This window comes from Triticum aestivum, chromosome 4B, assembly GCF_018294505.1.
Source record: "Triticum aestivum cultivar Chinese Spring chromosome 4B, IWGSC CS RefSeq v2.1, whole genome shotgun sequence".
NCBI classification, from domain to species: Eukaryota; Viridiplantae; Streptophyta; class Magnoliopsida; order Poales; family Poaceae; genus Triticum; species Triticum aestivum.
In genome coordinates this window covers 499061971-499085927 of record NC_057804.1, presented here as the reverse complement: position 1 = coordinate 499085927, position 23957 = coordinate 499061971, and the positions used below count along the sequence as shown (strand labels likewise).

Below are 23957 nucleotides of genomic sequence, written 5' to 3'. Positions count from 1 at the left end.
CTCCCACGTAGTCGATCAGATCCCGCGAATAGGTTCGCTAGAGTGATGCAAGTGCGCCGCCTCTAACGGTATCCGTGCACGCAGGAGGAACATCGTGCGGCGGACTGCTAGGTCCGAACACACAACCGGCGGCTAGTGGAGGTGGCTAGTTGCAACACATGCAAAGCCCTAATGACGACACCGACGCGATCAACCCCATGAGTGTGCCGCACCTCCACTTTATATAGGCGTTCGTCACAGGCTCAACACTTGGGCCTCGCACGGACCCTAAAGCCCAAAGTCTACTCGGTTACGTTCCTAGTCTAGTTCGGATCACATCCGACCAGTGTCCTACGAACCGACCTCGTAGGTTCCTTCCCTTAAGCACGCGACCCCTTAGGTTCAAGTCGCTTGGTCACAGTTCGGATCACCTTCGACCTGCACGGGTGGTAGCGGCCTCTAGCAAGGCATGCCGACCACCAAGCATACTATGAAGCTGGTTAGGTGAACATGTACAACGTGTCACACTTCTGTTCCCTTTGCCACACGATATATGTTGTCGGGCTCAAGGCGAGATTGTCATCCTTGTGCTAGACCGACCTCTTTCTCGTTCTAATGATACCGACCTCAATCCGGATTATCTCATAATCCTTGTCGCATGGCCATGCTTATCCGGGTCGGATCACACAAGGGGCCCAGAGTATATCTCTTCTGATAGAAGGGGCAAATCCCATCTTGCTCGACCATGTCTCGCAGCATGGGACTAGACAAACCCGAAACCTACCTTTGTAACTACCCAATCACGGAGTAGCGTTTGGTCGGCCCAAAGCAAGTATGTCACCATCCCAAGTACATGCGTCAGCTCAGGTCTTAGGACATAGAACATATGTTGTACTAGAGACTCACAGATGACATATCGCTGCGTCTCATAGTTGGGTCTGTCCGACTCGGACTTTATCTCGACTCAGATCCGACTATGTCGAATCCGACCAGACCTTTCCAAGTCCATATTATCCGGTTAGCATCCAATGCTCCATGGCTAGTGAGAATAAGCCATCGACCGTGTCATATGCTAGTCTAGTCGACTACGCATCCACACAACCCTTTCGACTAGGGACCTTTTAGGACAGTCATCATACAAGGCATAGTCCCACAAACAAGTCACGTACTTGCTGATACACATAATTGATAATGTCCAAGGACTATCTTTATTCATAAACACATAGGAATTATCATCATACATGATTGCCTCTAGGGCATATCTCCAACACGTAAGTGGGTTCACCATGACCCAAGGGCTAGCATAGGCTGCGGGGAGGTGCCCTGGCCTTATTGGGCTAGGCACACCAAGTCCTCAAAAGCCCATGTGGCTAGGGAAGGCAAAAAAGGAAGGAGTCCTAGTAGGAATAGGATTGGACTTGGAGTCCAAGTCCTCTCCCCCTTAGCTGCGCCCTAGGGCTTGGAGGGGCTGTTTGCCATGCCTCTCCACCTATATATAGAGAGGATGGGGCGCCCCAAGAGGACACACCAAGCCCTTGGCGCCCCTCTCTCTCCCGTTACTCCGTAGTTCCACCGTCTCGTCCCGGCGACGCTTAGCGAAGCGCTATCGGTGCTCCACCACCACCATCACCACGACGCCATCGTGTTGGTTGTGACCCCATCTACTTATATTCTCCCGCTTGTTGGATCAAGAAGGAGGAGACGTCATTGAGCCGCATGTGTGCTAAACTCGGAGGTGCCGTCCGTTCGGCACTAAATCGGGTGGATCGTGCTCGGATCGCAAAGAAAGTTCGACTACACCAACCGTGTTGTGAAACGCTTCCGCTTTCGGTCTACGAGGGTACGTAGACACACTCTCCCCCTCTCCTTGCTATGCATCTCCTAGATAGATCTTGCATGAGTGTAGGAATTTTTTTAAAATTGCATGCTACGTTCCCCAACAAAAAATATTGTCCCATTTGAGGCAGGTTGGGGTATATAAGCTTCTCACAAACCAGAGCTTCTCACAACAAGCCTCATGGTTACGGTAGGGAACATTTCACCTTTTTGGACGAAATGATATCCGTTGCCTCTTCTTGATTTCAATTTTTTTCTTGTGTCAACATAGAACAACACGAGTGTTGTGTTAATTTTAGGAATTTTTCGGGGCTCGTTTGGACATTTTATACATTAATTGAGTTTTCTATGCATTCAATCGAGTGAACCGTAATGCCGTATATCACGCACACCTTGATCTGGCTGACCGTTTCTTTTGTGTTGCCTAATCACAAACAGTTCATCCTAGTGAATTGTATGTTGTATATCACACACATCTTCATCTGGCAGTCCGTTTCTTTTGTTGCTTCTCATCGCAAACAGTTAATTGCACTGAACCGTATGCCCTGCGTCGCACACAGAACTAAAATCTGAACCATGTTTAATGCATCCGTCATCGCAAACGTTTTGCATCTTTTTGACAGTTTTTTACACCACCGTCTGTGATTAATGCATCGCACACAGTTTCGTCAAAGGGTCTGTGATCGTAGTGTCACGTTAGCAGCATCCTTTAGTAGTGTATGATGAGATGACATGCTTGCATGTTGAGATAAATAAATTACTCGGGATAACATCCTTAGGTATATAGGATGTGAGCTATATACTAATACCCATTCAGAAATAGTTGGATCACCATCTACGGTGCCGTCAACAGCAATAAGCTAGCAACACCACACCCTTGAGATCTTCCAGAATCTTCGCGTTTGGACGGACGAGTGTGGGACGGTGGCGCCGTTGGGCGCCGTGGTGGCGTTGGCGGATGGACGGACTGGCAAGGATGATACAGATCTCTCTCCTGAAGATGGGTCAATGGTTCGATGATGATGGTGTTGTCTAAAACATGTGCATGTGGTGTGCGCTTTAGGTATGTTGTACCGGCTGTGGTTTTCAATATATTACGTGGATGGATCGGGGACAACACCGGTTTTACATATGGAGAGTGAGAGCACTCCACATTATCGAGTTTTGTAGGTGCGAGTGGTGGCTTCGGGTGGCTTGATGTATATTCTTGTTAGACCTATGTTGAATAATAAATAAAGATGATCGTATGAATCGATTGATGCAGAGGCCGGGGGTCTTAACCTCCTTTCCCAAAAAAAAACACCACTCCCTCAACAAAAACGGACACATGCGCAAAAGTAAGAATGAAGAACATATCTCCTTCAACGACCATGGGGCGTATATATTCCCTGCCACCTCGGAGAAATAATGAAACACCACAATAACTCATGGAGTCTAAAAAAACCGTCAATGTTGGGCCTAGTTTTCTCATTTTTGCAGGAAAATTTTGGGTCTAGTTCTCAAGGTATTTTCTGAAATAAATCTAAAAATATTCAAATAAGAATATTGAAAAGAAGTTTTTTCGCGGGAAATATTGAAAACAAGTTTTTATTGCGGGAACTATGGAAAACAACTTGATGAGCTGGACTATCTTTGAATAAACAATGTCAAATGCCCCCCCCCCCCCTCACCACCACTTCATTCAAAAAATAACGAATGTGGAATGTGAAGATTACATAGTAAAATGTACGGTTACCTTATGTTTGCCTATGCTCCTTTTGTCTTCATTGTCTTTTTAAGGGTAGAAACAGATTATAAATCACTTTAGCACGGCGAAACAAACTTCTGAAAATGCAATATGGAGTATATCTATGCACTCTTTTTAATTATTAATCATTTTCATTATTCTAAAAATGTCTTCCCATCCGCCGTACGGGCAGTTGCCTGCTGCGGCCGCCTCCTCATGCTTTTCCCACCCTTCCTCCCGGACCTCCGGCTGCCTCAATTTCGATGTCCTTCCAACGGCATTGGCTCGGCCCGACCATGCTAACCTCCTATTGGGCTGGTTCTAGTGGTGCTATTGATAGTGGATCCGGGCTTCCCCTGCCTAGATCTTACCAGTGGTGGTTCCTAGCATTGATGGAGGTCGCTCGTGGTGATGTACCCTGCGGCACCCGATATCACCTTCTTGGGTGACATGTGCGACCATCTTTGGAGTTTCGTCTTGCAATGGTTTTCCATATCTCCACTTCCTAATCCGACAACCTTTTGGGGTGTTCCGTGGTAGGCCGGGCTCGTCTTGCCGATGTTGGTTATGGTGACACTTGTGGGTGCCATCTCCTTCATGGAGTCGACTCCATGGCCTTCTCTCCGTGCCCCTTTTCAAGTACTGGAGGAAACTCTAGGTCCAATTCGCCGAATTGGACGGCGGCGACGTCTTGACATTGTCCCCTTCATGAAGGCACTGCCTTGACTGCTCGCGGTGTGGTTGGTGTTGGATTTGGAGACTTTGGAAGCTACATTGGTTTTGGGCCGCTTTTTATGGCGTGGGCATCTGGGGCACAATGCACTACATATTCCTCCATGGCTTCTTCCTCCGGTCCGGACAACCCACTTGCCGATCCTCTAGGCGCTTGAGGTGGGAGGTACGTCGATCTGGCCAGTCCTGGGGTGGTCGTAGGACGAAGGTTCCAAGCATTGGCTGTGACGCGGTCTAGATGCCCTGTATCTCGTCTCTTTGCCTTCCCGGCTGGAGTTAGAGCTTTACGTATTCACGCAAAAATAAAATTATTCTGGCGTCGTTTGATCATTCATCCACGACTCAGATTGGTTAAACGTATCTCATCGTGTCGTGTAAATTTGACGACTTGTCCACTCCAGCATCAGCCTTGACTAGGTCGTACCGCCGCCCCTCGTTCCCCGCATCGCCGTTTCAAAGACGGGGGATTGGATGATTTGCCCCACTTTACAAGGGGTTGGATGATTTGCCCTTTGATTGTCTTAATGACAGTGACCCCGGGCCCCACCTGGTAGCCTCTCGGGGGGGCAAATTATCCAATGGAGAAGTAAAGTGGGGCAAAAGATCCAATTTCTCTTTCAAAGACAAACTCTGCACGGTTTAGCCTAGATGGACCGCCGCCGCCGCCCCTCGTTCCCCACATCGGCGGGGCCGGCGCCGCCGCTGGAGGACGAAAATCTTCTCCTAGAGATCCTGCTCCGCCTCCCCCCCATTACCATCCTCGCTCCCCTGAGCTTCCCTCGTCTGCAAGCTTTGGCGCGGCCTCGTCTCCGACCCCAAATTTCTTCGTCACTTCCGCGCCCACCAATGCAAACCCCCGCTCCTAGGCTTTTTCGTCAGAGGCATCGACGGGCCCTCATTCACGCCCACGCTGGACACGCCCGACCGCATCCCCGCGGCGCGGTTCTCGCTACCGCAGAGCCGCGGGGAGAGCTGGGCCTTCGTCGGCTGCCGCCACGGCCTCGCCCTCCTCATCAACCATACGCGTCTCATGCCGTCGTTTGGGACCCCATCACCGGCCACCGGCGCTGCGTGGCCTTTCCACCGGGCATCCACACCTACCATTGGGTCCGAAGCGCGGCGCTGCTCTGCCCTTCCGGCACAGACCACGTGCACGGCCACGACTGGGCTCGCGCCCTTTCAAGCTGGTCTTGGTGGGCGTCGGCATGAATGCTGAACCCTCTGCATTTGCTTGCATCTACGATTCAGAATCCGGTGAATGGGGAAATATCATCTGAGCAGGTACTGCACAGCATGTTACTTATGCAATGCGTGCCAGCAGCGTCCTGGTTGGGAATGCACTTCATTGGTTGCTTATTGGGGATGGAATTCTCAAATTTGATTTCGAGATGCAGCGCTTAGTGGTGATCGAGAGACCATCAGTAGTCTCGTGTATCCGCTTTCAGATATTGCGGACACATGAAAGTAGGCTTGGCTTTGCCATGTGGACAGAAGTGGGCATGGAAATATGGGAGAGAAAGAGCAATTCAGATGGTGTCCTCAGATGGGCGCTTCAGCAGATCATCCAACTTGACAAGCTCCTTCCACTAGGACCATCGAGATGTAGAGGTTATATAGCGGGGTTTGATGAGGACACCAATGTGATATTTCTGTCAATGTATACTGGCCGTTCCTTCATGATCCAACTCGAGTCGATGCAACTCAGAAGTATTTCTGGAACACATCACGACCACTTTTATCCCTACACAAATTTCTTTACTGCAGGTAATGCCCCGTCTGTACATCGCATAAGTAACATAGTAATTCACTTACTCTTTTGAGAATCAATCCAGTCGCTTTTGGTATGTGTCTGTAACATTGTTCGTGTCTTTTAAGGATTGTCTGCCCGTGCTTTGCTATGAATCAAAATAAATAAGCAATCACATTGGGCTATTATCATCATCCCACTCATTAGAGTTCCATCTAGTACAGCGCAACGCATTAACGTCCGCGTTCGGACTACACACCATGCCCTTGGGTTCGCAATCATATCTAGTTGTGCTTCTTTGTGGAATGTGTCATAGTCTGTGCTAGGGATATTCATAAGGCGGTTTCAGTTAGCTTGTTAAAGGAAGAGCTTCATTGTGTCTCCGTTAACTAGTTCTTTTTAGAGATTTTTAGCAATGCTGGGTAGCGTGGTTAGAAACATGGATAAACCACCACCAACTCCCGTTTATACTTCCCCTATTCCAGTTTTTGGGGTGCATCTCCAAACTCACGGCTATACAAGTGTATAGTGGTGGACTGATCTAACTTTTCCTTCAGATTTTAATTGATGTATTGGATTGTTTTTGCTTTGTAGGCAGAGGGATTGGTGATGGAAATGATGGGGTTAAAATTTTGTACAATACATGAGACGATCTTCCTGAAGGATCTGCTGATGTGCTGTGTCGACTGAAAAGGTTATCATCTTCCACTTTTTTTTTTAAAAAAAGGAGGATTACCCAGGGCCTCTGCATCAAGTGATGCACACATCCATTTTATTTAAACGAATAGAGTACCAAAGTATGAATCTCATCTCATTTACATATACAAAATCAAAGCAGTAAACAAATAGCCACAACTGGCAAAAAATAGGACACAATGCCTAAACACCTATCCTATTAGTGGACCGCCATACAAACCGGTTGTATGTAGCACATGCTACTGTACAGTTCCAAATAGTCGAAAGTAATGCAGCAATTCCCACGCTAATTCGTGCCGCCATATTAGGCTCAACCCCACCTAACCAGTTACCGAACAGATTGGATATGTTAGTAGGTGGAGATACGTTAAAGACCACATGTATTTTTCGCCATAATAACCTGGTTAGTGGGCATGTGAGAAAAAGATATTGAATCATTTCCTTGTGATCTATAAGGTTTACTCCCCTCCCACCTACATTTCGCCAAATTGTCCTTAGTCAAAATCACTCCTTTGTGCACAAACCACATAAAAAATTTGATTTTTTAAGGCAACTTTATTTTCCATATATGAATGGATCGTGGGATTGGTTCAATATTAATCAAATCCACATACATAGATTTGACTGAGAACATCTACATCTGACTCATTAGACACGTTGACCTCCATCAACCTACGTACTAAATGCAGCCAGCTATCCCATCGTTCCCCAACTAGTGCCTGATTAAATTGAATGTTTAGGGGAACTGAACCTAGTATTACACACAAAAGCGTCTTTACGCTGTACAATATTATAAAGCATCCCCCCCCCCAGCCAAGCATCCTCCCATAACCTAGTAGTGGCCCCATTCCCAATGATAAATTTACTCATGTTAAAGAAAGTGACCTTAGGACAGACGCAGATTTTGTTTTTGTCCATTGGGTCGCGGTCTGCATAGGTGGACATGGGGTGGACACGCGCGTCCGGTTGGTGCACCCAATGGCGCTACCTATTTGGATAAAAACATGTCCCTTTTTTAAGCTGGTACATGAGCTGTTGTCGACCGTCGGGGAAGAGAGGCCGTTGGGGTGGGTCATTGGGTGGCGACGGTGCCGAGCTCCATGGGTGCTTGTTGAAGAAGGCGCGGGAGTTTCTCTACATGGTAGTCGGTGGCGCCACAACGGTCGGTTGGGAGGCCCTTGCCACACCCATGCTCGCGCGTGTCGTGGAGGGTGTGGCCATCGCGGGCGGGAGCTCTATTTCCGGCCGGCAGCCCCACCTCACCCCCGATGAGGTGGGGCTCGCCGGTAAGATCCAAGCACAACTGATCTGCTTAGTTTCCTGGTCGTGGGGACGGCCTGCGCCAGTGGCCTCACCGGTGCGCGTGGGGTGGGGATTGAGCACACGCCGTATCCATCCTGTATGTAGATGCCCAAGTCGTGCAGTCGCTGACCTATGGGCCAGGGTGGACACAAGCCGGCACCCAAAGGAGGACAAGAACGACGGAGAGTGTCCGCTTCTATCCGGAGAGACCCATTTCTGACCCATATTTGGGCCAAGTTTGGGTCAGAACAGGCAACAAACAGACACTGGGCGGACATTTTGTCCAAACGGGTCTCTCCCTTGGGCCAAGATTTTTGTCCGTGTGACCCAAATGGACGAAATGGATCTCCCGGTTGGAGTTGGCCTTAGTTCTCAGTCAGCCCCTTCCAAAAGAGAGAATCATTCGGCTGCGCCATAACTTGTGGTGAAGTTTTAGAATGCAGATATTTGTTACAATATAACTGTAACCACCCCCCTTCCTCCTCTGTGGATGCCGAAATAACCATTTGTTAGGCAATCATTTATTCTTTTCTTCTAGGTTTTCAATACCCAAACGATCAAACCCCCTTGGACTTTTGGCCTACAAAGTCCCAAAGAAGTACATTACCCTTCTCAGGATATGTATGATAATGTTGTGACAAGTGTTTGAACAAGCTATGGCGACACTGATGACTTCCCGATTAAAATTGGACTGCACCAAGGGTCAGCTTTGAGCCCTTATCTTTTCGTTTTGGTGATGGATGAGGTCATAAGGGATATACAAGGAGATATCTCGTGGTGTATGCTCTTAGCGGACGATGTGGTGCGTCGATGATAGTCGGACTGGGTTAATAGAAAGTTAGATCTATAAAGACAAACCTTGGAATCGAAAGGTTTTAGGCTTAGTACTAAAACTGAGTACATGAGTTGTGGTTTCAATACTACTAGGCACAAGGAGGAGGAGATTAGCCTTGATGGCAGGTGGTACCTTAGAAGGACACGTTTCAATATTTTGGGTCGATGCTGCTGAAGGATGGTGATATCGATGAAGATGTGAGCCCTCGATTCAAAGCTGGATGGATGAAGGCGCCAAGCTTCTAGCATTCTTTGTGACAAGAGAGTGCCACAAAAGCTAAAAGGCAGTTTCTATAGGGACGGCGATTCGACCTGCGATGTTGTATGACGCTGAGTGTTTGCCGACTAAAAGGCAACATGTTCAACAGTTGGGTGTAGCGGAGATGTGTATGTTGAGATGGATGTGTGGCCACACAAGGAAGGATCAGGTCCGAAATGATGATATCCAGATAGAGTTGGAGTTGAAGAGAAGTTTGTCCAACATCTTTGAGATGGTTTGGGCATATTCAGCGCAAGCCTCCAGAAGCTCCAGTGCATAGCAGACGACGGGGTAGACCATATTTGGGCCAAGTTTGGGCCAGGGCGGTCAGAAGTGGGCGTGGAATCGATCCGGACTCCCGCAAAGCCCCCCCCCCCATTTGTCTCCGGTTTGCGGGAGAAATCGCGTCTGTATCGCTCCGCGGACCGATACAGGCCCGCATTAGATGGCTTCCGTGGTCCGGACGCATGAAGGAGGTTTGCGGGTCTTCCTTGGAGATGTCCTTAATGACTTCATGCAGACGTGGAATATTGGCTCGTTGGTGGGTAAGACTGTGCAGGTTGACATGGCCTTTACTACGAGGCGTGGGGTGACTCACACTCTTGTTGGTGTGTGCAACATTGATGCTTTGTCTGAGTTTGTCCCTTTGGTACTACAAAGGCATGGGTTATGACCTGAAGTTGGAGGTGGAGGCCTATACCTTCATGGATGAGAGGGCCTTACCCGATGATAATACTGGTGGGGTTGGTGGCGATACAGTTAAAGACAAGAGTAGGTGACAGGATGATTTCATGGACCATGTAGCGTGGTTATTTAGCTGATTCGACTAGACAGACCGGTCAGGCTTTGAGCACACCAGTAGCTAAGGGGGGCTACGCCATCGGCGAAGCCGACTGTGGGTCTTTGCTTTGGATCCTTTGGGGCGGCTTCAGCGCCTAGCCACCTCTAGGGCAATCATGTCGAGACAGGGGATCCGTCGGAGCAGGAGGCTCTACCGCTCTCTCCGCCTGCTTCGCCGGCTCGTGTGCTGGTGGCCGTGGCGATGTTGGGGGATATATTAGAGGGAGATGCCTCTAGTTCCCCAATGTTTGCGACCTTAGGCAGGTCGTTGGTGGGAGGGAGGCCGAGGTCGGTGCCTTCTTCTCGGCTCTCACCAGTACCGGCCGCCTTGGGAGGGTGTCCAGGGCAGGTGGCCTCTCTTCCGCGGTATGCAGGGTCTCCTTCTCAGGACGCAGGGACGACGCCACAGGCGCCTACGTCTACTGTGCGGACTAGGTCAGCATCTGGGGGGATGTCAGCACATGACGTTTCCTCGAGGAGGCCTGCTCAGGAGATTCCGCCAGAGGTGCCGGCCGAGTTTCCGTTAGGTGGACGGTTCCCAAGGCAGACGTGGTGGCTTAGTGGGATTCTGGACCCGAGATCCGTTGACAGGCGGGTGACCGAGCAGATTTAGGCGCAGCCGGATGCGAACGACTTGCAGATGGGGCGTGCCATGCTGGCAGCCAAGCTCCGCGATATTGAAGCCACTACAGGTATGTCGATCAATACTATTTTTTCATTTTAATTTTTTCTGAGGAAATAGTGAATAATGCTGATACTGATAGGATTTGGGGTTTCACTTGGGTCTAATAGTCGTGAGGTTGCGAGGTCTGTTACTTGGGTCTAATGATTTGTTGGATTTAGAGGTAATTTGCTTGTGAACCTGTTATTTAGTTGTTGATGCATTTTTTGGAATTTGGAATAGTTTTGGTGGGATGCAGTACTTCAGTTTAGTACCAGCCCTTTTACTTTCACTCTCTTTGGAAAACTGAACTACTGCACAAGGCTCCTGCTCAAGGGTTCCTCCCTCCCTCCCCTCCCCCGCCGCAGGCCTTCCTAGGCCCCGCCGCCGGCCGCCCCCGACCTCGCCCCCCTCCCCCCCTCTCCCTTCCTCCGGATCCGCTCCGTGCCGCCTCCCCGGGAGGTGGCCGGGGCGGCGCGAGCCCCGCCCCCCCCCCCTTCGGCCGCCCTCGTCTCTCCTCCCCTCCCTGCCGCCGCCGACGGGCGCCCCCGGCGATGGTCGGGTGGTGTTGGCGGCGGCGGGGCCTGCCTGTCGCCGCGCGTGCGGCTCCCTGCCCGGGGCATGGGGCGGCGGCAGTGCTCCTCGGCTTGATGACGGCCCGGCGTCCCGGCAGCGGTGGCCGGCGGCTCGCGCGGTGGTGGTGCGGCCCCTTGGCGGCGAGACGACATGGTGGCGCAGGTTGGCCGGTGACGCGCCCCCGGCCCAGATCGGGTCCCGCGGGCTCCATCTGGGTCCTAGCGGGCCGGCCCCCGGCGTGGCTTCGTCGTCGTCTGTGTGGTGAGAAGGTGGAGCAGCTCGGACGGGGGGCAGCAACGCCGACGGCGTGCCAGCTGCGGCGTGCCATCTTCGTGGTGTCGTGGTGAGACAGCGTGGGAAGCTTCGTGTCCGTGTTGGCGCAGGGTGGTGGTCGGTTTGGTGGCGAGCTCCGGAGTGCCTGAGGTGGAGGATGGGATCAGGAGAAATCCCTGTTGGCTTGGCCGACACCGACGCAGTGGCGCCTGAGGGTACCACCGGACCTTCCTGGAGGGCGTCGGGGCTACCCTTCCTCTCTCCCCACCGCGTACCAGGGGAATCCCTTGGCAGCAGCGTCGTCATCGTCGCGTCCCTTCTTGGAGGTGTTGATTGGTACCGGCGCTTCGGAGTCTCAAAGCTTGGGGGATTTCCGGTGGACGCAGCGGTCGCGAGGCTTCGTCGTTTTTGTCGATCCGCCGTTATCGGCATTTGTTTCTTTTCTTTTTCCTCTTTCTTTTCTTTTGGGCGTGATTGTGCTGCTTCCGCCCCAGCACCTATCGTTGGTTGTATCGGATGGTTGCTTTGTAATACAAAGCGGGGGAAACCCTTTTTCACTTTCACTCTCTTTTTTTTTTTTTGAAAGATCCAGCTGATGGCTGGCCATTATCAGGAAGCACACGGGAATACAAAAGGTGGAGTTCGATCCAAGGATCGAGGAGAAACAAAGGACGAGAAAAAAGAGTCTCATGCTTCAATCCTGATTACTCAAGGAGGATCCCCAAAAGGGGTGCGCTAAAGAAACTGCTTTGGCCTGTCAGCCACAATTCCAGTGATCTCCTGACAGCAGCCAATATGGCAGCTGAGTAAGCAGTCTTGCCTCTGAATGTGCTCTCGTTTCTCTCCTGCCAGATTTCCCAAAGAACTAGCATGATGATTGATTTTAAAGCTCTCCTGAACTCCAGCCTTGCTCTGTTGATCATGGCTGTGGTGATTTCAGTGGTCTTCTTGCTGTTCTTCCATGTATCTGGGTGTAGCGAGTTGCACCCAAACCATTCTGCCGCTTTAGACCAAACTGAAGAGGAGATGTTGCACTGCTAGAAGAGGTGTTCCGAGGATTCTGGGTTTCTTAGGCACATCTGGCAGAAGTAGCTATATGGCCATCCTCTTCTTTGCAGACGGTCATTGCACCACAATCTGTTCTTGTGCAGGAGCCAGGCAAAAAATTTGAGGCGTCCTGGCGCCCAAGCTTGCCAGAAAAGTTGTCTGAATCTTGACTTGATCGAGACCTGAAACTGAAAGTTGTAAACAGAGCTTGTAGTGTAGACGCCTGAAGCTTCGTGATTCCATTTGATTGTGTCACGGCACTGATCGCTGAGCTGAATATTCCTGGACTGAAGCCATCGCCGTAGTCTGAGCACCTCCGGCCAGAGCGGTTGTGTGTTGCCATGCGCGAGGTCGGCGACCAAGTGTCGTTTGCGAGGGCCGCCTTGACAGTCCTGTTTTTTCTTCTGGAGTGTTTGTACAGCGAGGGGAAGGCCATCTTCAGTGTGCCGGAGTCTGTCCAGGAGCAGTTCCAGAAGGTGGCCACCGTACCGTTTCCGAGGTTCACTGTGGTGGACATGCTGAATAGGGCCATGTCGCCATCGTTGCACGGCAGCTGTGTACCAACCCATGGTCTCTCAGGGTCGTCCAGGCGTGCCAAAGCCATCTGAGGCGCAGTGCTTTGCTGCACCTCGGCAGGTCATGGATCCCGAGTCCGCCATTGTCGATCGGTGAGCACACAACTGGCCAGCTGTCCTTGCATTTTCCGCCGGTTAGCTTCTCCTCCTGAGCCCACAAGAAACGTCGTTGAGCCTTGTCCACCTCAGCAAAGAATTTCTTTGGAACATTCAGCACTGTCAGTGCAAACATTACCAGTGCGCTGAGAATACTTCTGACGAGCACCCTTTACCAGAGATTGACATGAGTTTGCCTTTCCAGCCTGCTAATCTAGCCTTGATGCGGTCCAGGATGAATTGGATGCGAACAAGACATAGTCTGGAGATTGTGACCGGGACCCCAAGGTATTTTAGTGGGAAGTTTGCTATCTGTCCACCAAAACCCTGAAGGACATGCTGCAGATCTGCATCTTCGCAGCAAATTGCCGTCGTCGTCACCTTTTGTGGGATTAACCTTGAGCCCAGACGCCTCGCCACAATCGTGCAAAATGCTCATGAGGGTGTCTATTTCTTCCTTCACCGGATTGGCAAAAATCACAGCATCATCCGCGTACAGACTGATGTGCATGGATAATTCGCTACATGGCAGAGGGGCGATGATGTCCAATTCAGCAGGTCTCTGGAGCAGGCGGTGCAATGGATCAATGGCTATGATGAAGAGCAATGGCGAGAGTGGGCCGCCCTGCCCAAGCCCCCTGCTGTGTCTGATCTGATGCCCGGGAGAGCCGTTGAGCAAGGAGGAGCTTGCAGTGGACAGGAGCAGAGAGATCCAGTCCCTCCATCGAGCAGAAAAACCTAATGCTTGGGGCAGCTCGAGGAGGTATTCCTAGAAGACATTGTCAAAGGCTCTGGCTATGTCTAACTTAAGAAGTAGTGCAGGGATTTTCTTCCTGTGAAGAGCTCTTGACACCGTTTTGGGCGGTATAGGAAGCTGTCATGGATGCATTTGATATTTATTGTATTCTCAAAGAAATCAATATTTGGCTTTCTTACCCATCTCCTGTCCCTAGTTACAATCAAATATTTGGCTTTCTTACCCATCTCATGTCCCTGTGTGCTTTTTTTTGACAAACTTTTTTTTTTTGACAAACATCCCTCCCTGTGTGCTTTTTTTGTCAAACTTTTTTTTCACAAACATCCCTCCCTGTGTGCTAGTTCAATTTCGCCTAAACTATAGCGAATTGTAATTCTTTCCATGCGTGTGCTTTGTGAAGATTGCAAAACCACCGTTTCGGAAAAAAAGAAGATTGCAAAACCAGTTTTTCATACCTGTGAAGCTGATTCTTAACTGTTTGAACTACCTGAATTTTTTGATAGCATTTGCACCTATGAGTAGTGAAATTTGGTTTTGCTAATGCAAATTGTCTGCTGTCACAGGATCCCTCTGCGCTTTTGAAGTGCCAACATGAAGAATTTCCTATGTTTCGTGACCCTGATACTATTGATGTGGTAAAGGGTGAATATGGCCATCTTGCAACTGTCAACCATGGCGTGTGCTTTAAAAGTCTAGTTTCGGTTGAATCCACCATAATAACGGTTTATCCTTGTCAAATTTGAGGACCAGCCAAAATCTGAGTTCACTTTGCTTAACGCGGTAAACCTGAACATTTCCATCTTGGTCGGTGTCTCTGTCCTGACCCGGCGGGGTAACCGGGTTCTGCTGAACCGTTTCGCTGTTTGATCTGCTGCCTATGCCACATGCTTTCAGTCTGATTTTCAGACACAATTTTGGTGTAGACGTTTTGTAGTATGTTATAAGCAGGCTGAGTATGGTTTACACTAGTAACTAGCAAAGAAAAACTTTACGAGATGCTCGGACAAAATAAACTTCATCATCCAGTGGTGCAGGACCACCACTTTGGTGGTAACTTTGGTCGCTGTATCGATCAATCTCGATGTGCCGTGAGCATTTCTTCTCCCTTTTCTCCCACTCTCGGATGGAGAAGCATCATAGTGTCACCATATACCCGCAGATCATCTGGAAGCAGACTGAACGCTCCTTGTTTCGTCCAAGAAACTGAAATTCCAACTTTTCGTCTCAGAAAAGCAGGAATGGCGGTACGCCGCGTCCGGAAAGAGAAAGGTGTGCGAAAAAAGAATGGCCCAACATCAAAGGGGGCCAGAGATCATATTCGTCGAGCTGTCGCGTGAGCAAGTGAGGAAAGATAATAAGATAAGATGCGTTGGCCCCACGGATTAGGCTGCAACAAGTTGCAGCACATAAGACAGTATGGCTGCGGCTAGCGACACTTGCCTCAAAATGCAGAGAGACGGACAAGGACAGAGCACGGCCGATTTGGTTGCAACTAGCCCAACGTCAATTTTGTTGGGCTCGGGGTGACGTGGAAAGAGCAGTGGAGAACATGGAACCGTGTACTGTATGCATGACATGTGATCGAACAGAATCATAACCGGCTCCATGATTTCATTTATCGGAATGCGAAAACAACATTATTTTCAGAGTAGACTGAAGACTCTTACTCTTATCTGAACGAGTAAAGTGAAAGACACCAAAGGCACGCCCCAAAAACAGACTAGACCTTGCAAAAGAAATGGAAACACGAAACGTTTTGCAGAAATTAATCAATCGCCACCCTCGATCGAGAGAGTCGAGAGCCTGGGTGTCATGATCTGGCGGCGGTAGGCATGGCCGTGGGTGGGTGGCTCAGAGGAGGAGCGTGGTCTCGGCGATCATGGAGGTGACGACGTAGGGGTCCATGTTGGAGGCCGGCCTGCGGTCCTCGAAGTAGCCCTTGCCGTCCTTCTCGGTGTCGCGGCCCACGCGGACGGACGCGCCGCGGTCCGCCACGCCCCACTTGAAGGTGTTGATGTCGGCGGTCTCGTGGTGGCCCGTGAGGCGGCGCTCGTTGCCCTCGCCGTAGGCGGCGATGTGCTGCGCGTGCCGCTTGCCCAGCTTCTCGATGGCCGTCTTGATCACCTCGTACCCGCCGGCCTCCCGCATCGACTTGGTGCTGTAGTTGGTGTGCGCGCCCGCGCCGTTCCAGTCGCCCGGGATCGGCTTCGGGTCCAGGGACAGCACCACCCCGGCAACCTCAGTGATCCTCTGCAATTCACCATCAACCAATCCAATAAAATCAGCATCGAACCATATTCGTTCGGTTGCGACTCAGGGGAGGGGAGGGCAGGGACCTCGAGGATGTAGCGCGCCACCCACAGCTGGTCGGACGCCGCGATCCCGACGGACGGCCCAACTTGGAACTCCCACTGTCAGTGTCATGTCACCAACGACAGAGAGAATCAGGTTCACAAATTCCCACACCCACGCCTAGCAGGGCTTTTCTGACAAGAGAGAAACCAAATTGTTGTTGGAAGAGCAGTGGTACCTGGCCGGGCATGACCTCCCCGTTGATGCCGCTGATGTTGATCCCGGCGTAGAGGCAGGCCTTGTAGTGGGCGTCCACGATGTCACGCCCGAACGCCTTGTCCGCGCCGGCGGCGCAGTAGTATGGTCCCTGCACGAAATGCACACAATCAACATGATGAAAAACCTACAGCCTTCAGTGGATTGTGAAAATTTTGACTTCAGTCTATGGCCCAGGACAAGTTCAAGGACAGATTTCTTCAGGATGGTGCACATCAGATAGCTTGTTTTATCTCTTAATTATGTAAGCTGTGACAGATAAAAGCTGGAGAGCATGAGATTTTTCTTGCCTGCGGACCAGGGTAGCCACCAATGGGCCAGCCAAGAGGCCAGTTCACGTCCTTCTGGAGGAGAGTGTACTCCTGCTCAATTCCATACCTGTTTGGGTTCAGAGATAAGCCTAATCAGTGCTCTAACCGTAAGCAGATAAGGATACAAATGCGGAAACCGCCAAATTCTGTGGTCCTTCAACCCATTTTTGGTAGCTTTTCTGTAATTCCAGGAACATGAATTTTACACTTGTTTTTCCAACTCATCTCCATCTGATGCAAAGTGAGTATATATATGTTTTTTTTAACACTACAACTTCAGATGAAACACCACCACAACAAAAAAACTTAAATTTTGTCAACAAAAATAAAACTTAATATCGACATAGGTATTCGTACCATGTCTCCTCAGCTGCAACCTTCGGGGTGTTGAAGATCTTGGCAGCGTTGTGCCTCTTGTTCGTGGGGATTGGCACACCTTGGGGTGTGTAGCAGTCGCACATAACCTACAAGGAGTAATAAGTAGTAATTGATCAACAAACCAACGACTTTGCGCCAAATACAGTAGAAACTTGGCCTCTGATGTAGCTGAAGCTTATTTATTTTTCAGTTCAAGTATTTAAGATTTGTGCTTGTCAAACAGTTGACCTGCTGTTTCTGAAAGGCCAAGTTATTTTTCTGAAGAGACTGTCTCATAAGCAATTAATTATGAGCCAAGTAGGTCAACTAGTGGAATTTTAGGGTGTTTACACAACAGGACGCAAACACCTGGTTATTTTGTCCACCAAATCACACATATGTCCAAGCACATCAAACAGCCACAAAACCCCATTTTTATTTTTAAAATTAAACCACAAAAATCAGTTTTTTATTTTAAAAATTTAGCGATGCCCAGAAACAATGTTTCCCTGTGATTTTTTTTCAAAGACCCATCTGCATCTTACTTTTCCTACTTTATGGCATCCAGCATCTTTGGTCCATAAAAAGTTTGAAAGAAACATGAAAGATAAAAAGTAGCGAGGACTTACAAGGAGGTTGTCACCCCTCCTGAACGGGTCCTTGAAAATGGCCTGGGGGCTTCAGAGTCAAAAGGAAAATACAGCTTGTAAGCAAAGGAAAGTAGAAATACAAATACTGTAAGCAAAATAAAAGCATTAGAGAAGGCGAGAGAATCGAGATCATACTAGAGGATGACTTCGCTGTCCTCTCCGGGAGCCTGGCCGGTGCTGGAGCCGTCGTAGTTCCACTTGGGCAGCTGGCTCGCGTCGGTGATGGGGCCGTTCACCGTCTGCTCGATCCAACAGAGGGAAAAACGAAAATTTCAATGAGATTCAGCTAGTTTCATCAGCCAAGAACGAGAGAGTTCAGAGGTGTGTGTACGCACCCTTGCTTTGCTCCTGATGTCGATACCGGATCCTCCAACCCTAAACAAAACACACAGAGCACTTAGAGATGGAAAAAGAGAGGATCACGCAGATAAAATTCGTCAGAAAAGTTTTTAAAAAAATTGGCAGCAAAATTGGTCAGAGATCATGGGTGCCGAATGTAAGTATCATAAGGGCGCGATCTTGCAGAATTTCATCATCTTCTTCTTCTTCTTAAGATTAGGAGGAGATGGGAAGCAGAGGAGAGGAGGGTAGCTAACTAACTAACCAGAGGTACTCGACGATGATCTTGTCGGTGCAGTCGCTGAGGTCGAGGTTGACGAGGTCGGCGAGGCTGGCCATTGCTGCTGCTACTCGCAAGGAGGGAATGGCAATGTGGGGGAAGACTGAGATGAGATGAGATGAGGTGTGCAGCTCGAGAAGCAGGGGATGAGGAGAGAGCCGGGTGGCGCCACTGGTATTTATAGCGCGAAGCCGGCTGGGCTACGGTGGCAAGTTTCTCTTCGCAACTGCTCCTATTGATTCGTTTTTTTTTCAGTTATATTGACAGTTTAAAAAGATAGTCTCTCTTGTTTAGCGGCGTTTGAAAAGATACTCTATCTGTTTATCTTTTTTTTTCACAGAGGGTTGTGTGTATATGTGTGTTGCAAGAGCCTGAAGTAACCATCTCAAGTTGAGGTGGGCTCACACGTAACCAGACCGTAGTTGTAAGTTGACCGAGCAGAGCTCAATTTTATTTTACTTTTGAGATGGCAAATAGCTAAAGTTTTGAGGCCGTGTAAGAAACATAGGGAAAATAATCGGGTTACAAGTTATAACCGTTAGAATCAGCCGTGGTATCAACCAGATTTTGTTTGCTTTGGGGAGAAATAGCTCACCCCACCCCTCCGTCGTGGCGACACGGAGGGAACTCTAGATCGAGCCGCCAGGCTCCTCCCTCAGGAAGCCTGATCATCGGTGGTGGTGGCGGTGACTCTTCGTCCTCTCGCGTGGCAGGGTTGGCGCGGATGCCACGCGTCCCGACAAGACGACACTTAGGTGTGGTGGTTGCTCACAGCTGTAGCGGCGACGCGATGAAGGCATTCACCTGGGATGCCGGCAGCGCGGGGGGGGGGGGGGGGTTCTTTTCCTCCGGGCAGCAAGTGTCATGAGCAACACGGGTCGTGCCGGCCATCTCTACCGTGACGATGGTGGTGGAGGTGGTGATGGTGGCTCGACCTCCTCTTCTCTATTCATGGTGGCACTTGGTTCGGCAGCCGGTGGCAATCCATTTTTGGGCTGGAGATGGTGGTTCATCGCGTGCGACGCGTTGATGGCTGGCCGGTGAATAGCAGGGGCGCCTCAAGGAGGGACACATAGGCCTCCTGGACTTGACATCGCCGGGATCTGTAGGTGCCAGATCGGGCGTGGCGAGTGGCTGGCGCTCGTAGGCGACTTCCTCCTGCCCGAATCTAGACGACTGGGCTCCGTTCCTGCCAAAGGGGCTCATTTGGGGCGGAAGGAGGGGTGTTTTCTGCCCCTTAACCAGTTGATGGTGTTCGTGTGCGGTGGCGGTGGTTGAGGGGCGGTCTCGGATGCCGGGGCGGCGGGCCTTGGTGGTGGGAGCCGCGATGCTCATGGGCAGATAATGCGGAGCATCCCAAGGTCATCCCCATGGACCCACCATCGTCTCATCAAGTATCAAAAGGACCTATGACATGAGCACGATCTAGAGCTCTCGCAACCGAGGTGATATCTCTCCCTAGTGATATTCCATATGATCCACTCGAGACATGGCTACTACCTAAGTTTGGAATGTTGTGCATGATCAGGTACCAAGAAGGCCCTCTTGAAGATGCACGTGAAGACAGACAAGTCCCCAAGTTCATGGACGAAGAGGAACGATGAATGGAACCGGAGAAGCCCCAGGAACCGAACATCCGCCCCAAGCCCCGGACATCCGGCCCCTGCAGCTTTCAACCTCAGACGATGCCCACCAGTCGAGGCTACAGGGCCCGGACATCCGGCCTAGCCCCGGAGCGCCCGGAAATCCGGCCCCTGCTATCCAGAGAGAAACCGAATCAGCCCCAACAGCTTGGACATCCGGCCACGACCCCGGACATCCGGCCCCTTGCGAAGTCCCGGACATCCAGCCTGACGCCCGGACATCTGGGCCAGTCCCATCCAGAGAGCATCATGACGGTGCTAGGCCAGCCCGGACATCCGGCCCGGTAGCCCGGACATCCGGTGTCTTGTGAACGCCCGGACGTCCGGCCTCCCCTGTCTGGGTACAGTGTAAGGGCCGAGACCCATGTACCCCTTCGCGCACCTAGACTATATATACTCCTCCTCCGCCCTCTTTCTAGGGTTAGCAAAGATTAGCTCATTTGAGATAGAGCTTTGCTCATCCATCCGGATCTACTCCTTCGAGAGAGACCGCTCCCTCTTCAGAGAAGATCCACCTTGGATTCAAGACCCCTTCATGGGAAGACCCCTCAAGACCTCCTCACGGAGATGAACTAGTTACCTCTTGTATCGTCCTTTGTTGGATTCGGATCGTGTATCTCTTTATGTCTCGAGGATCTAGCACATGTGTGACCGAATCTCGTTGGTTTGAGTGATTCTCTTGTGTTTTGTCTCGCGTTTCCCCTCGTGATTTCCCTCGTGTTCTTGGTAGGATCCCCTCCAATCATGAAAGATCGCCCCTAGGGTTTCCACCCTACATCATCTTGGTATCATGAGCCTTGGTTGTTCACGAATTTGGAGCCCCTACCCTTGTTTTCTAGCCTTGTTTTGTTGATTTTGTCCCAAATTCGAAAGTCCCCACAAGAATAGCCCTCCCAAATCTTTTTTGTGATTTATTGGTGTGATGAAGTTTTGTTGGATTTGATCCACAGATTTCGTGTGTAGTAGGTAGATCAAGCTTCTCCCCATCTTTTCCCCAATTTTCTCCACAAAATCTCTCGAATTTTGCCACAGAATTGACCTTTTCCCCACGAGTTCATCGAGTTCGTCCACGGATCCAGAGCCTGGACATCCGGCCCGATAGCCCGGGCATCCGGCCACCCCGGACATCCGGCCACCAAGCTGGGACATCCGGCCTGAGCAGCAGCAACTCCATCCATCGCCTCGTTTCTGTCTAACTCTCGCCAAATTTTGTTCCGGTGTCCACTTAACCTTCCGCATACCACCACCGCTTTTCGCAACCACCATTGCTTACCCTGTTTTGCACTCCAACAATTTTTGACACATTTGGTCTTTGAGATTTGAGTTGCGGTTTATGTTTCCTAACGTGTTTCGGCTACTTAGGGACGGTTCGACTTTGCAATCACCGCCGCTCATCTTCATCATCGACATCGACCGCTCAACAATTTTGACACCTCGACCGTAAGCAAGAATGGTAACCTTGATATCATCTTGATATCGTGGTATCCTCTCATTACAGATTCTTGCCATTACATTGATAACCACCTTAGACCATTTTGCATACCTTACCCATCGAGACTAGCCATTTGAGTATTGCCAGCAACATCACTTGTACACATTAGTGATCATAGCCCATTGCATACATACCATATCATCTTGGTACATATCTTGATATCATCTCTTGTGTCACAAGGTTGTCATAGCATATACACAAGTGCTAGCTTGGTTCTTGAAGTTTCGCATGAGTGGCCATCAAAAGAGAAAGAGCCAAACAAGCTTTTAAGCAAACAATAAAGATAAGCAAAGAGTTTTTAAGCAAGAACCATGGCATCATACAACATTAAGATTGTCATACTCGATCATCTTGGATCATATCATAGGGATACCATACATATAGCTTACTTGGGATAGAAGTCGTTGCATTTTTGCTTAGTAAGTTGTGCACAAGTTTCGTATCTGCCTACTGTGCAATTGTGCTAGCGTCTCTCTAGAGTTGTGCAACAAGAGCATTTTCATGGATTCCACATTTTGGCTCATTTTTGGTTGCACGACCCCATTTATCTATTTGTGTGTGTGTTTTCGTGTACCACTACTTGCTATTGGTCTACTTCTTGCATTTGCAAATTTGCGAATCTTTTTCAACATCATTGAGTCTCACTAACAATTGCATCAAATTTTGTGCCACCATCCTAACCAAGCTCCACTATAATCTTTTACTTGTGTAGGTGTGAGAACCAACAAGAATTGGTACCAATTGTGCAATTTCCTTGTTACACATTTGAGTGATCATTGATCCATCTTCAACATCAGTCAAGGTACATTTGGTATAAGTTCTTCTCTTTCTCCCACTCACATATTTGCTTGGAATGATGGATAGGCCAAGTTCTTCTACCAACCCACACTTCATCGAGCAAGACGACGACATGTCATCCTACGTCACCAAGAGCCACCTCTTTGGTGCACAATGAGCTTTGCATCAAGAACAACAAGCAATGAGCGACCGCATCGACAATCTCGCCACCGACTTGCGACTCTCCGAGCAACAAACAAGAGACTACTTCAACAACAAGCTCGACGCACACAAACAAGAGAACGATGCAAGAATGGACGAGATTCGTGCCTTGTTGGTAAACCGCTCTTCTACCACTCCTACTCCAGACGGAGCCGCTCGAGTCGACACTTCGACGACACCATATACGGCTCAAGTACACCGACGAACACTCTACATCGAGCCGTGCACCAAGACTGTCAAGCTAACCGCAATCCTCTTCACGGGGCTGATTCTCAAGAGCAACTCCTAGCGCAAGAACATCGACACCGTCAAAATCAAGCTACCTTTGCACAAGCACAAGAAAGGCAATGCCAACGCCAACAAAAAGAGGAAGAGCGAGCGCGACAACACCAAGACGCACAAGATGTCGAGGCACAACGTCAAGAATAACAACGACATGAAGCTCAAGCACTTGAAGCGCAACATGCCCTCCGAGAATCAAGTCAAGTCGTAGCCACGCGTAACCGGCATACTCGTGAGCAACAAGAAGCACATCGCGAAGAAGTCCAAGAGAGGAACTATCAAGCAAGAGTACATCGACAAGTACCACAAGCTCGACAAGAACATCAAGTTCGCCAAAAGCAACATGAAGTTAACAATCCTCCATGCCAAGAGCAACATGAGGTTGACAATCATCCATGTCAAGGGCGTCATCATCATCCCCGACCTCAACACAATGAAGAGCAATACTACAGCAAGCTCAAGTTCACTATGCCCAAGTTCACCGAAAGTAACGATCCCGAAGAATACCTATCATGGGCATTGAAGGTTGACAAGATCTTTCACTTGCACAACTATGAGGAAGAGAAGAAGATCGCCATGGCATCCCTTGAATTCCAAGACTATGTACTCATATGGTGGGAACAAGTCCTTGAATGCCAAGAAGCAAGAGGTGAACCACAATCACCACATGGGATCAAATGAAGGATGTCATGCGAGCATGCTTTGTGCCAACATACAACAACCATGACCTCTTCAAGAAACTCCAACTCCTCAAGCAAGGAACAAAGAGCGTTGAAGAATACTACAAGGAAATGGAGATTGCCATGATAAGAGCCAATGTTATGGAAGACGATGAGCAAACTATGTCCCGTTTCTTCAATGGACTCAATCATCCTATCAAGAAGATTGCTGACTTCCAACCCTACTCCAACCTCATCGAGCTAGTTCATCAAGATACAAAAGTGGAACATCAAGTGTAAGATGACTTCAAGTACACCAAGTAATCTTCCAAGAGCTATGGTTTCTGATGACCCACAAGTATATGGGGTCAATTGTAGATTTTTCGATAAGTAAGAGTGTCGAACCCAACGAGGAGCAGAAGGAAATGACAAGTGGTTTTC

The 23957-nt window shown here is 49.7% G+C and overlaps 1 protein-coding gene and 1 long non-coding RNA gene across 2 annotated transcripts; one reads left to right on the top strand and one right to left on the bottom strand.

The window, feature by feature from the left end:
* The first annotated feature begins 4892 nt into the window (after positions 1-4892).
* Positions 4893-15007, top strand: LOC123092925 (uncharacterized). Its single transcript, XR_006444927.1, has 3 exons — positions 4893-6037; positions 6615-6714; positions 14500-15007. It is a non-coding gene; the product is annotated as an uncharacterized lncRNA (long non-coding RNA).
* Positions 15008-15524: 517 nt separating this feature from the next.
* On the bottom strand, positions 15525-18655 carry LOC123092924 (glutamine synthetase cytosolic isozyme 1-2). The gene is made up of 9 exons (XM_044514784.1): positions 18427-18655; positions 18158-18197; positions 17958-18061; positions 17802-17850; positions 17173-17279; positions 16795-16882; positions 16467-16595; positions 16273-16347; positions 15525-16186 (listed from the first exon to the last, which is right to left on the bottom strand). The coding sequence occupies exons 1-9, from the start codon at positions 18498-18500 to the stop codon at positions 15788-15790; spliced, it is 1065 nt and encodes a 354-aa protein (XP_044370719.1). The 5' UTR covers positions 18501-18655; the 3' UTR covers positions 15525-15787.
* Positions 18656-23957: the final 5302 nt, after the last annotated feature.